At 39.4% G+C, this 14,767-nt stretch overlaps 4 protein-coding genes across 5 annotated transcripts; 2 read left to right on the top strand and 2 right to left on the bottom strand.

The window, feature by feature from the left end:
* The first annotated feature begins 867 nt into the window (after nt 1-867).
* Nucleotides 868-3,546, top strand: LOC112462952 (thioredoxin-like protein 1). Its single transcript, XM_025029050.1, has 4 exons — nt 868-1,149; nt 1,278-1,560; nt 2,599-2,882; nt 3,169-3,546. Exons 1-4 carry the CDS (start codon nt 1,052-1,054, stop codon nt 3,380-3,382), a joined length of 879 nt encoding a protein of 292 aa, XP_024884818.1. The 5' UTR covers nt 868-1,051; the 3' UTR covers nt 3,383-3,546.
* Nucleotides 3,547-3,583: 37 nt separating this feature from the next.
* Nucleotides 3,584-11,284, bottom strand: LOC112462935 (mediator of RNA polymerase II transcription subunit 16). Of its 2 annotated transcripts, XM_025029039.1 has the most exons (16): nt 10,805-11,284; nt 10,536-10,682; nt 10,059-10,257; nt 9,606-9,852; nt 9,361-9,516; nt 9,112-9,281; nt 8,587-8,923; nt 8,269-8,476; nt 7,879-8,053; nt 7,429-7,575; nt 6,884-7,094; nt 6,285-6,295; nt 5,319-5,817; nt 4,693-4,802; nt 4,384-4,529; nt 3,584-4,252 (listed from the first exon to the last, which is right to left on the bottom strand). In XM_025029039.1, exons 1-16 carry the CDS (start codon nt 10,864-10,866, stop codon nt 4,132-4,134), a joined length of 2,946 nt encoding a protein of 981 aa, XP_024884807.1. In that variant the 5' UTR covers nt 10,867-11,284; the 3' UTR covers nt 3,584-4,131. The 2 variants fall into 2 exon arrangements, with proteins under 2 accessions (XP_024884807.1, XP_024884801.1); XM_025029033.1 differs by lacking the exons at nt 5,319-5,817; nt 6,285-6,295 and having other exon boundaries at nt 10,805-11,282.
* Nucleotides 11,285-11,415: 131 nt separating this feature from the next.
* LOC112463035 lies at nt 11,416-12,504 on the top strand. Its single transcript, XM_025029197.1, has 2 exons — nt 11,416-11,676; nt 11,908-12,504. Exons 1-2 carry the CDS (start codon nt 11,615-11,617, stop codon nt 12,263-12,265), a joined length of 420 nt encoding a protein of 139 aa, XP_024884965.1. The 5' UTR covers nt 11,416-11,614; the 3' UTR covers nt 12,266-12,504.
* Nucleotides 12,471-14,761, bottom strand: LOC112463026 (phosphatidylinositol N-acetylglucosaminyltransferase subunit Q). The gene is made up of 5 exons (XM_025029185.1): nt 13,834-14,761; nt 13,314-13,594; nt 13,023-13,215; nt 12,825-12,939; nt 12,471-12,717 (listed from the first exon to the last, which is right to left on the bottom strand). Exons 1-5 carry the CDS (start codon nt 14,620-14,622, stop codon nt 12,527-12,529), a joined length of 1,569 nt encoding a protein of 522 aa, XP_024884953.1. The 5' UTR covers nt 14,623-14,761; the 3' UTR covers nt 12,471-12,526.
* Between the last annotated feature and the right edge of the window lie 6 nt (nt 14,762-14,767).

Here is a 14,767-nt window from a genome sequence, read left to right as displayed (position 1 = left end):
GTAGCAGTCGAACATGATTTTCTTATGCTAGGTCTACAATGCGAGTCGTAAAGTCGTGAGTCGTAAGAATTGACCAATCACAGTCGATTATTCTTCTCAAATTCGATTATGATTGGTCAATTCTTACGACTCACGACTCGCATTGTAGACCTAGCATTAGAACCAACCACGCAACGCAGAGTGTTGATAAACGAACTCAACAGTTGTGTCTGTTGAACGCGGCCAATGTAATGCGGGGTCTACAATGCGAGTCGTAGATCGTGGGAGGTTGACCAATCACAGTTGATTATTCTCCTCAAATTCGATTGCGATTCGTCTTGCGACTCACGACTTGTGAAGGTGAAATTTCATGGGCAGTGAAAAGCAGCAGCAGATCGTACTGATTGGCTACAAAATAGAGAAGTTCTCGAGTTTCTAGAATACTTCTATTTTATAGCCAATCAGTACGATCTGCTGCTGCTTTTCACTGCCTATGAAATTTTACCTCTTGACTCGCATATTGTAGACCTCGCAAGAATTATCACAAGATTTGAACAGAATTTATGTGAAATAGTTTATTTATACATTTATAATTTCTTTTACACATAATCTTGAATTTATTATACTTTCACACTTCTCCATAAAAGAACACATCAGTCTAGTAGTATATACGGGGTGTCTGGTAATTATGTGCCACCTCTAGCACAAGTAGGACTGTAGAACGGAGTATTAAACCGAATAGAAAAGTTATTTTTCCGGTTTTGCGAGTTTCTCAATAATTAATAATGAGAAATTAATTAATAAAGCTCCGCGAATAAACATGTAATTCAGCGACAAGATGAGATAGCCCCACGAAAGGTGGCACGATAATTACCAGGACACCCTGTAGAAGTCTGCGAACGTCCGGGGGACGCCCCTTTGCCAGTCCTAAACATTGTACGCAAACTGCCAGTCATTCTTGTGAATTGACATTGACGGATCTTCCGGCAGTTCCGTGCGCCGTGCGGTGGACAGGCGGATCGGTGTGCGCGAATTTAATGTAATTAAAAAACGACAATTTATAGTCAAAATAATGGGAGCGGTACGAATAATTAACGACGATCGTCACTTCAACGGCGAGCTGACCAACGCCGGCCAGAAGCTCGTCGTCGTAGACTTCACAGCGAGTTGGTGAGCATCTCTAAAGCATCTTTTAGGTTATGCTCCTGATTACTGCCCGTTAACTCGTTGACTCCAGCACTCCAGGTTTTGTTTTTTCTTTAAGCAATTAACGGTCACATTTGGTTTTGATTACGCAGGTGCGGACCCTGTCAGAGAATCGCCCCGATATTCGAGCAATTGTCGCTCAAGTATCCGAAAGCGGTGTTCCTGAAGGTGGACGTGGACAAATGCGCGGACACCGCCTCGATGCAGGACGTCAGCGCGATGCCGACCTTCATCTTCTACCGCAGGCGCGCGCGGCTGGGCCACTGCCAGGGCGCCGATCCGGCAGGGCTGGAATCCAAGATCCAGCAGTTCTACGGAAGCGGCGGCGACGCCGACGACGCGGACGACTCGGTCGCGGACTCCCTGCCCGGCCATGTACGAAACGCCGACTATAGCGCCTACTTCCAGCTCTTCGGAATGTTCTTTCTCGCCGCGGTTCTGTTTTACTGGAATAAGTACCAATAAAAAGTTTGCCCGGGCTAGTTGCCCGTTTAACGCTAATCGATCGCGCGTAAACGGGACGGAGAAATTAATTTCGCTATTTCGACTTAACGCAAATCTGACGTCACCTGCGCAGTTCTTCCTTCACGATTATGTTGTATATCCAAAAGATATTGTGTACTGGAAATAATACAACTTTGATACTTGCATGCTTGTTGGTGATTTAATAACCTTTATCTCTACAAGATACAATTATCCAAGTGTCTATCCTGCTCGTCTAATTTGATTTTCTTGTAAATATGCATAATCCACGTGTTTATGCAATTGTATGATTATGTCACCTGCGAAATCTTTGGTTTTTTTTCTTCCAATTTTATAGACTTTTAAATATTTTTTCACGAATCTCGCATTTTAATTCAGTGTAAATTTTTTAATGAAAAGTACAAATTAGTATTTAAACGCGTGTCGCATAATTACGACAATTAATATTAATATCTGTCTTATCAATTTTCCATTCTTTCATCATTTATCAAAGTACTAGAATGGAAGATTGATAAGATAGATGTTAATATTAATTATCGTAATTATGCGACACGCGTTTAAATACTAATTCACTCAGATTTGTACTTTTCATTAAAAAATTTACACTGAATTAAGATGCGAGATTCGTGAAAAAATATTTAAAAGTCTATAATTGGAAGAAAAAAAACTGAAGATTTCGCAGGTGACAATCATACAATTGCATAAACACGTGGATTATGCATATTTACAACAAAATCAAATTAGACAAGCAGGATAGACACTTGGATAATTGTATCTTGTAGAGGTCGTTTTCGCGAATCTTAGTGTCGCGGAGTTTGAGCTGAAGTAAAATTATTCCAAGTCGCGCTTTACTTCATTCGAAGTTTGCTTCATCTCTTCTTCCACTTCGTTAATGATTAACTCAAGAACTTTCGGGGATTTCTTTTTCAGATGGACTTGTCCAGTTTCATAATGAAGCAGCAGTGCGAGTGTTTAAACGAATCGGACCATCACACTTTCCTTCAGTGTTTGAACTCGGACAGTGGGTATCTCCAGAGCGATGAGGATGAGCAGCTGATAATGTCCATCGCATTCTCGCAGCCTGTTAAAGTTCACTCGCTCAAAATCAAAGCGCCTACGGAAAATGGTCCGAAAAATATCAAACTATTCATCAACCAGCCCAGGACGATCGATTTTGAAATGGCGAGCTCCAACAGGAGTGTCCAAGATCTAACGTAAGCCTGAAATAATGCATCTGCAAGATATATTCAAGACGGTATAGAATATAAAGAGAGAAGAAAAAAAAATATCCTTGCAAAATTTTCGAAAACATTGAATAATGAACAATTGATCGATTTAAAATATTTCTCTAAAATCTCTCTTTCACATGGACGGTTAAAATAAACTTCCAACATTTAGTATCTTATTTTTAACGTAAATTTAGAACAGAATGTCTCTTACTTTTTCCTCATTGCTTTTTCTAACGAGATAAAAAATTAATACGCGCAATTTCGGTTGCAGATTTTCAGCCAAGGACCTCGAGGAGGGAAATCCGGTACCACTGCGCTACGTCAAGTTCCAGAATGTGCAGAATCTTCAAATTTTTGTGATAGACAATCAGAACGGCACGGAAACAACAAGAATCGATCACCTAGTCTTAATCGGCTCACCGATCTCAACCACCAACATGGGAGAATTCAAGAGAGTGTCCGGCAAGAAGGGAGAAAGCCATTGAGAGACTTTCCTGCAACAATAATATATCAGGATATCATCAGGAATTTTGATTTGCCTACTAACATTCCCCTATTTTTTTTTCTGGCAAAGAAGAAAAGAGGAAAAAAAAGGAAAACCGATGTAACGAGACTTAAAGCTTAATAAAAACCGATTTGAATACCGTAACAATTTCGCTTGTAATAATTTATTATCACACACGCAATTCACGAAATTAATAATTTATCTTAAAATCGATTATTATAATTTATGAGAACATTTTTACAGCTAATGTACAAAGGAGTTTTCGGCGAGGTACAATCGATTTTTAAACGTCTGCAATTATACTTACATTCTTGATATTACTTAACAAAGTGATTCGCGCAACAATATTGTTGAACTAATTAATTTTACACCGCTCCCATATTTTCCTCCATTTTGATTCGCATTGGAAAAAACAAATTACAGAATTTTTCTCGTTGATTACATATAACAGAATAATCACTGCTAGGGAGACTTCGAGTCACTTTGTAAAAAAATACAATAAATGAAAATTTCTCGATTATAAATTTCTGATTTAACTTGGCGAGTAGATTATTTGAACACATATAATCTCTGTCTCTTTGTTACCTCTTTTTTAAAATATGTATATCTTCCAAATCATTCATCCTTTTTTATGTGGACCTCCAGAATTGCAATATCATGGTTCATAATATGGTAGATCTTTAAAACTTAATAAACTTTATCGTTACAAACATTCTTAAGTGCTTTCTATTAGGAGGCTTTGTGAATTCGCCAGATACCGCCGCATCGGCAAGCTCGCATCCACCGTTGATCCCAGGCTCTGATCGCAGCAGTCCTCGTCATGTTCTGTACTTGCGCCTTGCCGCCGCATCTAAAGATATTACAAAAATATATAGAGCTATCAATATGTTATAATGTTGAACTGTGAATATATATATTTTTTATTTTATTATATTTTTTCTTGCTGGTTAGTAGCCAGCATAATTTGCGAATCGATAATACCTCGTGCATTGCTTCACTAGAAGTGGCTGTTTTCCTAAATACAGGTGTCGTATCGTATCCACGATCTGTCCGCTGTGCATACAGCCTTCGACGGGATTCATTTCAGGCGTGAAAACCAATTGTTCCGGTTCCGCTCCATATTCCAGCTGCAATCACAAATTGTAACAAAATGGTAATAATTAGTAAATATATATATAATATATAAATTAAAGAAAAAATTTGAATATCTTTTTAAAGTATAATAATCTTCTAACAAAGTAATTTTTTCTTTTTTCTCATAAATATGTTTGCAAGCTTTGCAATTCTTACCTGTAACGGGAGGTTCTGATAGAACAAAATCGGAGAGACTATGGCGGTTATGCTGTTGCCTTGATGCAATTGTGGAATCATGATTTGATTTGGCAGTAAGCAGCATTCATCTGAAAAGAGGCCTTACTTCAAAATTTTCAGCATCGAGAAATTAAATTACGCGTCGATTCCAAATTGATTGTAAAATATGTATTTTATACGTGTCATAATGTACGTGAATACATGTATGTGATAATAATCGTAACTTTTGTAGAAGAGACCGAGATAAAAAGTAGATTTAACATATCCAACACTTTTATCGTTTCCAGTATCCTTTATTTGTACAGCAATTTTTCCTTGAACAAAAACCTCAATCCTTTCTTTCGCTTATAATTAGATCATATTTCTTGTTAAATCATTTCTCGAGCTTTCTAATTGATTGTCTATAGTAATTGTCTTTGGTATCTTTAATTAGCTCGGCGAAGTGAAAGTTTCTTGCGAATTCGTTTCATTGGTTTGCAATATCAGCATCGGTTTCTCCACGATCGATTCCGTCTCTTCACCCTCATTCGAATCGATCTGAAGGAAGACCTCTGTTTTCTCACTGGTTGGACTCTCCACGTCGGCTATGAAGTAACTTGTTTCGCGCTTCGATCTCAATTCATTTGCTTCCGAATCCTTATCCTTCGCGTCTTCCTTCACGTCTTTCATGCTCTTTCTGTCCTTCACATCCTCCTTATCCTTTTCGTCCTTTATACTTTTCACGGTTTCCGCATTATCGCTCTCAGTCGCTTCGCTCGGGAAGAAGTGTGTTCTCGTTTTCAGCGATCTCGCGCTCTCGACCCTCTCCGCTTCGCGGATCAGATCGATGAAGAATAACTGTCTCGGCGACATCGGGGTCTTCGGGGATTTCACCTCGTCCTCCGAGGGCGATACCGTCACCAGCTTCAGATAATCCTGCAGGGGACTCTTCTCAGCATAATTACTGGCGATGCTTAAGCGAGTTTTCTCATCTTCCTCGAAGCGCACCACTCCAACGGTGTCCTCGATGTTTTCGCCAGATATTTGTTTGTGTATCACCAAAGGTGGCAGATCCTTCCTGAGGTTTTCCCGATCGCTCTTCTTAGATTCCGAATCGTTCCTCTTCTTCGTCTCGAGAAATTCTGCATCTGTGGATATCTGATTGACGTTCAGGGGGCTTCTCGCGTTATCCGAACCATATTTCGAGACCACGTTGATTTCCAGACTTTGCTCAACTTGGAGACGTTTCCAAAAGATTATCAGTCCGCACATGATCACGAGCCAGATTAGAAATGCGACTACCCAGAAGAGAAAAGACCAATACGAAGTCCAGTATGCAAACGTGTAACATATAGCCCAAATTAGAGGACAGAGAACGAACCAGTAGGTCAAGAACACGCACAAGGTCGACCAAGGGAATAGGTGCTCGTATCTCTTTAGCCTGGACTGCTTGTTGATCACGCAGTTCTTTCCATGCAGTCTGTTTTCCTTCAGAGCAAGGGAGTCTTTATGTTTGACTGCAAGTTTGGTAGTCATTGCACTTTCGTGGATTCGACGGATCGCCAAATTTTACTTTCTTCTTTCGTGCGTACGTTGTACTTTTCTTCGGTCGTATTATTCTATTATCGTTGTAGTGTGTTGAGAGAGAAATGTAATAAATGGATTCTCGCGCACAAGGTGTACTATTTGCAATTCTTCAGATCTATACACTTGTAGCTGTGTTATTGCGCAATTGTGTTGCTGCAGATTACAATGCAAACCATTTAATACTGCTAATAGAGTATGTCACAATTCTTCTAATGATTCAGGATGTGGTACTTTATCAGACTTCCTGGCCACAAATCGTGGTAATCAAGTAGCGAATAAACGCGATAAGAATTAAAATTGCATTAAATCTGTTTCTGGATTTCAAGATCCTTCTAAATTAATATAATATAATTTCTTTTAAATATAAGAATTTTAAAAATAAAAGCAAAAAAATGTTGCAACGAAAAAAGATAATTTTTTTGCCAACTTAAATGTTATATTAACGTCATAAAAAATTACCGCAAAGTGTACCAAATATCAATCTTATCCTTTTTTCACACATAGAACAAATTTTCATAGGATTAAGCCGCTAGAACTTCATATTGCAATAGGCGAACGTCATGTAAAACTCTGTTGCGAAATTGTAAGAAAACAATAAACCTACCAATTAAACCGTCGTCCACCTGTTGTTGCGTATCACCGTTGGGCTGCACTAGTTTTGACAGCAAACAGAACAGTAGGGCCAGGACATCCAGGTTGTCCGCGCTACGAAGAAATACTGGGAGACACGATGGACGAAGTAATCCCCAGATGCGTATGATGACCAATAATTCTCGAACGGTATTCAAGGCCTTGTGATCCTTAAGAAGTTCATACTGTAAAACGAAGAAAAGCAGCAAGTTAAAGTTAATATGACACGATGGTTGATATGAATTCTTAAAATTAAAAATACGCTTTCGAAATAAGATAATTTTAATTAATTTTAATTAATTTTAATGGGAAAGTATAGTTATATTTATGTCGTACAAAAGTGAAGATATACCAATATAAGTTTAATAATACATACGGGGATATTCAGTGCCACGAAAGATTTTTAAATATATTACTTGTTTACAAAAATGTACCGGAAGGAATAAATATTAAAATATAGGTTTAAAACTTATCTCGTGATTTTCAGAAAGAGCAGCTAAATTTGTTAAAAGTACTCACCCCACCAGTCTTCATCTGCATTCTCTGTTCGGGTAATCTCGCCAGCAAGTTCAAAGCTAAGTCAGCGACCCATTGAATAAGTTGCTGCAGCGATTGCAGTGTACTCGGTTCTACCGTAAACTCTTTCGGATCGAGATGCAGCAATACCTAGTAAAAACATTAAATAAATCAATAATTAATTTCATTTCAGGTAATTATTAAAGTTTCAGTTTATTTTGTTACAGTTAAGCACCTACTATAGTAAAATAATTGAAAGGGAATTGTTACAAAAGACCTTTTAGGTCGGGATGACTAGGGGCTTTGTAGCCTACTTTCCTCTTGGTACTAACTAATTAACACTCAACTTTCACTCTATGCATCAAATATTGAAGTGGTAGAAGATTAGGGAAAAATACGGTTTGGAAGTTCAGCTGATAAAAAACTAAGACGTTGGAGGTTCGATTGTAATACCTTGTCAACGTCAGTAATGACGTCAGTTATCACCGCGGCTAAGCTCTCCGCTGGGCCTTTGTCGTGGGATATCAGGTCCGATGGTCTCAGTAAAGATTTGAAGGCGGTAGCTACTGAATGTATCATCAGCAACGATGACAAATCCGCCGCTTTGTTCTGACCTGTCATGAGCATCCTGAAAATGATTGCAATTATTTAATCTTTCTGATTTACAATTTCAGATAATCTTCTTTTTCACAACTTTAAAAGAGATCTTCAAAGACAATTCTTAAGCGCCGTGGAGACAATTTTTATTTTTTTATTTTTAAAGCAAATTGAGAAACTAATTTAGAAGAAAATTTATTTATTTTAGAAACATCTCTTCGTATATGTGCGTGCGTAGTAACATACCTATACAATGACGTTTTGATGCATAAAAATTGGATATAATGATATTGCTGTGTAGATTGCAGCTGCCTATTGAAGGAGACGTCTAGTCGCTCGCACAATGCTTCAATCATGGACGATCTCAGGCATAAAAGTATGTCCAACCAATCTAATCCCGTCACCAAACAATACTCCAGTAATGTACAGGCGTAGCTTAGGGACATCGATGTACCTGATCACGTAAATTATTTCGATCATATTTGGCAATTCCTCAGAAATATCTTGTAACTGAGAGGCACTAATAAATTAATTTTTAAATATAAAAAAAATTTGGCATTATACCTGTGGTGCCGTCCGGCAACAATTTATAGAGATACAGATTGCCGCGAGTATCGGACGCAAGAAGTACACATCCCAACCACGAGAGATCCATATGGGTGATAGATACGGAGCTCTTGAAGTATTTGTTGCTAGGTTCGTCTGGACGCCAGCTTGTATTCAAGGACGAGAATGCCACTTCCTTCAAACAGTCCAAACGATTTAAGCAATGCACCGACGAGTCTGCTAGTGCTATTATTACGTAACTCGGAGGCGGTAAAGTTGTTACTATGGATAGTTTTGTAGTCGCTATCGCCGTGACCGGTGACTGGCAGCGATACTGCGATTGATATTGCCAAACCTGCCAAAAAGTAGCCACAAATCTCTATTAAATATCGAATGTGTTATATTTATACTACTATTAAATGCTATTTAAATACTACAGTCAAATACAGTATCTTGCTGTTTCATTACTTGACATCTGTCATTTGATTCACGTATTTGCTTGTAAAGAATAAAAATGGTAGTTGACCGTAATTGAATACTTACAACCGTCTTAAAAGGTTCTAAAGTCTTTGGCTGAAACAATTTGTGAACCGGTTGCGACTTCTCCCGCAGCTCCCACACCTCAACGAATCCGCCGCTCTCGCTGTTCGCCGCAATGACCAGAGAATCGGCATCTTCTCTGACTACAAATTTTAAGTGCGTCACGACTGTACCTGCGAAGAAAATAATAATTTGTAGTCATAAAACAAAATAAACTGTTTACGATATCATAATTTCACTAATTAATCTTACATGAATTGTCCTTGGGCGCTCCGTCCTGCAGAAAGAAGCTCGGTAAAGCTTGCGAGGTGATGGTGCACTTGTCGTCGTTCTTGCGCACCAGTACTCTAAAGCACCTTATGGGCAAGCAGATGCTACCGCTACTAACCGCGACGAGAAAGTGGCCGTCTGAAATTTACCAAGCAAATTATTGCGGCATTCTCATTTCTGTTATTTTCTGTATTCGCGCAAAGCGCTTTATACATAACAAAGAGTACTTTTTCCATAACACAAATCCACCGCGGTTATCCTGTGCCTCGTGTTGCCGAGACTCTCCGTCGAGTAGCAAATCGGATTTTGAAGGTCCTTGGTGATCATAATCGCGCCAACCATGCCCGTTGTCGACACCACTAGCACGCCTTCGGCGGCCCTTCCGCCGAATTGCCTCACGGAGGGTGCAAACAGCAGATGATTAAATTTTTCGCTATAATAAATGCTGTCTTTCTTTTCTGTTACCAGCCCCGTCTGCAGAAGTACCAAAAGAAGACGTTAGAAGGAGAGTATAAGAGTAACAGTTTTATATATCTGCGCAATTTAAAAACATTTCTTTAAAAACATTTTTAATGCAAAATAATAACAATATCAATGGTCTTTGATACAATTCCCATTCTTGTGACATTACTAGTAAAAAAACTTTATTGTCCAGTGTATGAATTCGTTTGTCTAGATACCTTTTTGCCATTATGGAACCATGCCGCGCCTAATATGTGCTCGCCAGGGAAGTATGTGGAACCAATTAATACCCAATCGTTTAAAATATGGTCCTTAAACATCCACAGCTGTACATTTCCAGCCGTATCTGCCATTACCAACTTATCACCAGGCAGATCCCATTCTAATGCAGTAATATTGTGTTTGTTCGAGAGTACTCTAAAGATACACAAAAACATGTTATCTCGACTTCTTGGCTTTGTCAAAAAAATTTGATAAAAGCATTGTTGGATGGTAAGAGACATAAATGTAATATCCTTCGAGGGGTATTATAGAGGCTGCGGTCCACTTGACGCTACAAATGCTTTGGAGCGTTCTTCTTCTCCTTCTTTCTTCATTGAAAGAAAAGAGAAGAGGAATGCTTCGAAGCATTTGTAGCGTCAAGTGGACCGCAGCTAGAGACGATAATTTAAAAGATCTAATCGAAATGAGCTTACTTATGAGCGTGCCACGGCATATTCAAGTCCGCTACATAAACATGACAACCTCGCGTCTTGCCGCTGTTGTCGTCCAATTCTGTCATTGTAGTAAAAGCCACTATATTCCGACTGGATAAGGAACACAACGATTGTCCGTTGTACAAACTGAGAAAACAAATTGTTGGTTAACATCCAATTTACATGTTGAAATACATGTTCCGTTCATATCTCGGAGTATTAAATGCCGCAAGAAGAACACTTTGTTTACATATTAAGGAAATACGCACCATTCTTGAGTGGGGAAAAATTTGGAGGAACTCCTTCTGTTAACGGTATACAGCAGATCCATCTTTCCTCGTTTTCCTCTCCTCAATACACAAAAATACAACGGTACGCTTAATTTTTTCCAAATTAATGAGGACGTTCCTGAATGCTTTCTTCAATTAATCCTCATGAATGATAACTCTTGGTGCGCTCCTCTCTGTCGAAATACATTATTCCCCTCGCAAATAATCACGATATTCCTTTTCCAAAAAATAAGATGGGAAATCCCTCCTGTTGGATATTCTCACTAAAAACGTGGCGAATCCTAGCGGACCTGCGCTTCTGTTATTTTCGTAATCTTCTTCTTAAGATCTATCTCTCTACAGTGAGAATCTTCTTTGTATTGTTAAACACCGGCAGCCGTATCATAAATCGAAAATTAATCTCGTAAACAATCGTGGAGGTTCAACAGGGTGATCAAAACTGATGGACCAACTTGAGATCTCGGAGACCTCATGCGGCAAAAGCGCGAAACTTGGAAACATCTGTTCTGTCTGTTCTTTTTCGAAGCACTTTCTGAACTAGTGCAACTTATTGCACTGGTGTGCACCAGTGCAAGAAGTTCTTCGAAAAAGAACAAACCTTTTTTCTCTTTGGAGCAAAAGGGCAAGAAAAAAGACGAATATCCGATACGAGATTTTCATCAAATTGTATTCCAATTTTGTGATTTCGTACATGATTGAGGCCGACTCGAAAGTAGCCTCAACATAAAGTGTAGATAAGGCACACGAAGATCTCTCACGAGGATACAATTTTAATTTCGAATCCCTGCAATGTTGGGCAACGTAGCAAAAAACAGTCTCTTACTGCGCGGTAAGAGTGTACTGCTTAAAAGGTAATTAAAAGTCAAATTAAAATCTTTAATCAAAATTTTCGTTGAATTCTTTATTGCTGAAATATATTCCAAATATGCGACTCACGTTACGTCTACAAAGCAGTTTTCAGTCCAAAACTTATATCACAAATCAACAATGATGTTTTAAAGCCAATCGTGAAACGTGGAAATTAAAGTCTATTATTAAACAATTTAATGCAACGATTTGTTAAGAAGATTCATTTCTTGCAGGTACAACGCACCACAGGTAGCATATAGTGTCAGAAGTAAATGGGACACGGTGTCTTCTAAGTATCAGAGCACAGCATTGGAAAGCGAGGATGACGGTGCCGATCGGCCCATAAAATATTCCACGTCGAAAGCCGCTACCATGAGAATCGACGAGTATCGCGATCCGATAGGAGATAAATATCCGTGGTATCAGGGAATGGTTATTTCGACGAGTATAGCTGTATTCCTAGTTTATTTCTGTATCCTGAGAGAGGAAAACGATATTGATATGTTACTCGATACCGATTTGGGAGAATCGCTGAGCAAAATGCAGAAGGAATTAGAAGAGAAACAGAATGTTAAAGTTAAATTGAAGTAGGACATCTCTGTTTATCCGAAATGCTACCTCACGGGCTGTTTCGTAAAATTCTGTTATGCAATACATTGTTTTGTTATGTAAAATGTTCATGCTTTTCATAAGTATACGTTAGCAGACGCTTAATTCAGTTCACAGTAATATTTATACTAAATGTATACTGTACAGAGTGCTAGGAAAGAGATTTGTTAAGAGAAATGTCTTGGTGTAAATAAAAGATGTCTTTTATTGTAAACGAAAAATATAGATGTTTAACATAGATTTTTATAACGGATATAATAAATGGCCCCATATAACGTTATTCAATATTGTGCCCCACTCGATGGACGGATGGCAAACGATCGTATCTGGGATGCACTTTTTCCACGTGAGCCTCCATGGCGCGACAACCATGGTCATAGACAGAACTGTTAGTCCTTCGGTGCAGCAAGGATGCAGTCTGATGTCAACGATGCCTGTGGGGAAATTAGGAAATTATTTGCGATATTAAACTGCTTGTTATCGAGCAACGGAAAGTTGCTACATTCCTTTCTTTCGAGATGCGACACGTTACGCTACTTACTGCAAGTGCTGTAAGATCGTAGCAGCCACTTCCAAAAGGTGTAAACGGGCATAACTTGCAGATAAAACTTCAGTCTGGTCAGAAAACCACCGAATGCGATTGATACCAATCTGAGCTGCAATCAAAACTACAGATTATTCCGCGATTATCTCAAAAAGAATCTGAAAAGTCTTGAAAACAAAATATACGTCATCCCACCATGGTAAATACGGTATAGTACACCCACGTTGTGGGCATCAGGAACAGGAGAATGGTGAATGACAGTGTCCCGACGAACAGTTCGTCCGTTTGATACTGACAGGAGTCCACTCTCTCGCGCAAGGGATTCTTCTTCTTCCCGAGGAACAGTCTAAAGAGGGCCGTGATCCCTCTCAGCTGAATATTGAAGAGCCTGATGATCGATTACGAGCTTTTAAAATTATTTCAGATAAGAAATCGACAGTTTTATTAAATCGTTTTTGCGACGGGACGTGAAAAGATATATTACACCTTGCTGCATAAACGTAGATGCAGTACGTGTGGAAGCTAACGAGAGCCAAAAGATCCGCAACGATGGATATTTGAAACGTGATGCCCAGTCTTCCGAACAAGAGCAGTACTTGGAACGCGAGATCCAGAAGCGGCTTCAAAAATATTAAAAATGTCCACCAGAGCTGTATGTGATACAGGAAGAACTTTCCCATAGTATTGTTCAGAGCATGGTTGAGCTTCAGGCCAGCTGGTACACCCATCAACCAGTCAATCAGGTCCCTCAGAGTCTCCACAACTTTCTGTTAAATAGAAATTCCAATTGCTAAAGTTAATAGAAATAGATAGACGTGTATCGCAGGTATTTATAATATTTAATTTTGTATAATACGAACAATCAAGCCTTTTATTTTCTTCTTTTTTAAAGTTATCTCAGGTTTGAAATAAAATCTATTAAATCACTAAAATTAAGTCCATCAAACTTTTGTTATAACATGGATTATTTTGTTCACGTACGTGCCATATATATATCTAAACTTGCCTCCGCATTGTTTAGCAGAAGCTGCGACGGCTGATCCTCGATATAATATTGCAACAATCGCAGTACAAAGATTCCTAGCGCCATATCCATCACAATTGCCAGCGCGTAATTTCCCGTTTTCAGTTTAAAGTTCCCGTCCCGTACGACCGTCGCTAGCATCCACTTGACATTCTCCAGCCAGTCGTAGACGTGCAAGCCGAGGTAGGAGTACTTCAATACCGGCAATAGTCTCTCCGTCACCTTGGACAGTAACAAGACGGGATATAAGTAGAGGGACATATGACAGGTCAACAAGGTCTCCCAGGTGCGAACAAATCTGGATTTGATCCTCAGCTCATCCTTCTTGTCTTGTATCAGCCTCGCGAGTTCGTGAAAGTGATCGCCCGACGCTGTCTCGCTCACGAACAATTCTGTCTCCCGCAACACCTGCTGATTGTACAGAACGAGGATCGTGCGCATCGCTGACAGATCCATCTTCTTATTGTTAAGAACGACATTCAGCAGACGATACTCGTTGTCGCGCCCGTCCTTGGACGGCTTCGTCCCGATGTGCACCCAATTGTGCTTACGTTCCGAAGGTTCCTCGATCGCGTCGTTCCCACTGGAATAATAACCGATGACGCCTAACGTAGACTTGGTGGTTAGCTCTACCGAGGCGACCCTACGCAAGCTGACGACGTAGAACTTTTTCAGGTCGCCGCGGGCATCGTGTATCACCTTGCCAAGTATATAACCGGACCGTTCGGCGCACAGGGTTTGAGGAATGAATATTAGTAAATTGTTCGTCATTTTTTTACCGTCGAAGATCACGTATCCGCGTTACCTGAACCTCCTGTCTTCTTCCTCTTACTATTTCCATTTTACAAGCGCAATGTTTCTTTATTTATTCAGTCGCTTTGAGATACCGTTTTCCACTCTGCTTTCTATAATTATA

The sequence above is a fragment of the Temnothorax curvispinosus genome, unplaced genomic scaffold, assembly GCF_003070985.1.
Source record: "Temnothorax curvispinosus isolate PA1 unplaced genomic scaffold, ASM307098v1 QBEX01001367.1, whole genome shotgun sequence".
Classification (NCBI taxonomy): domain Eukaryota; kingdom Metazoa; phylum Arthropoda; class Insecta; order Hymenoptera; family Formicidae; genus Temnothorax; species Temnothorax curvispinosus.
The sequence above is the reverse complement of the archived record's forward strand: the minus strand, read 5'-3'. Positions and strand labels throughout refer to the sequence as shown.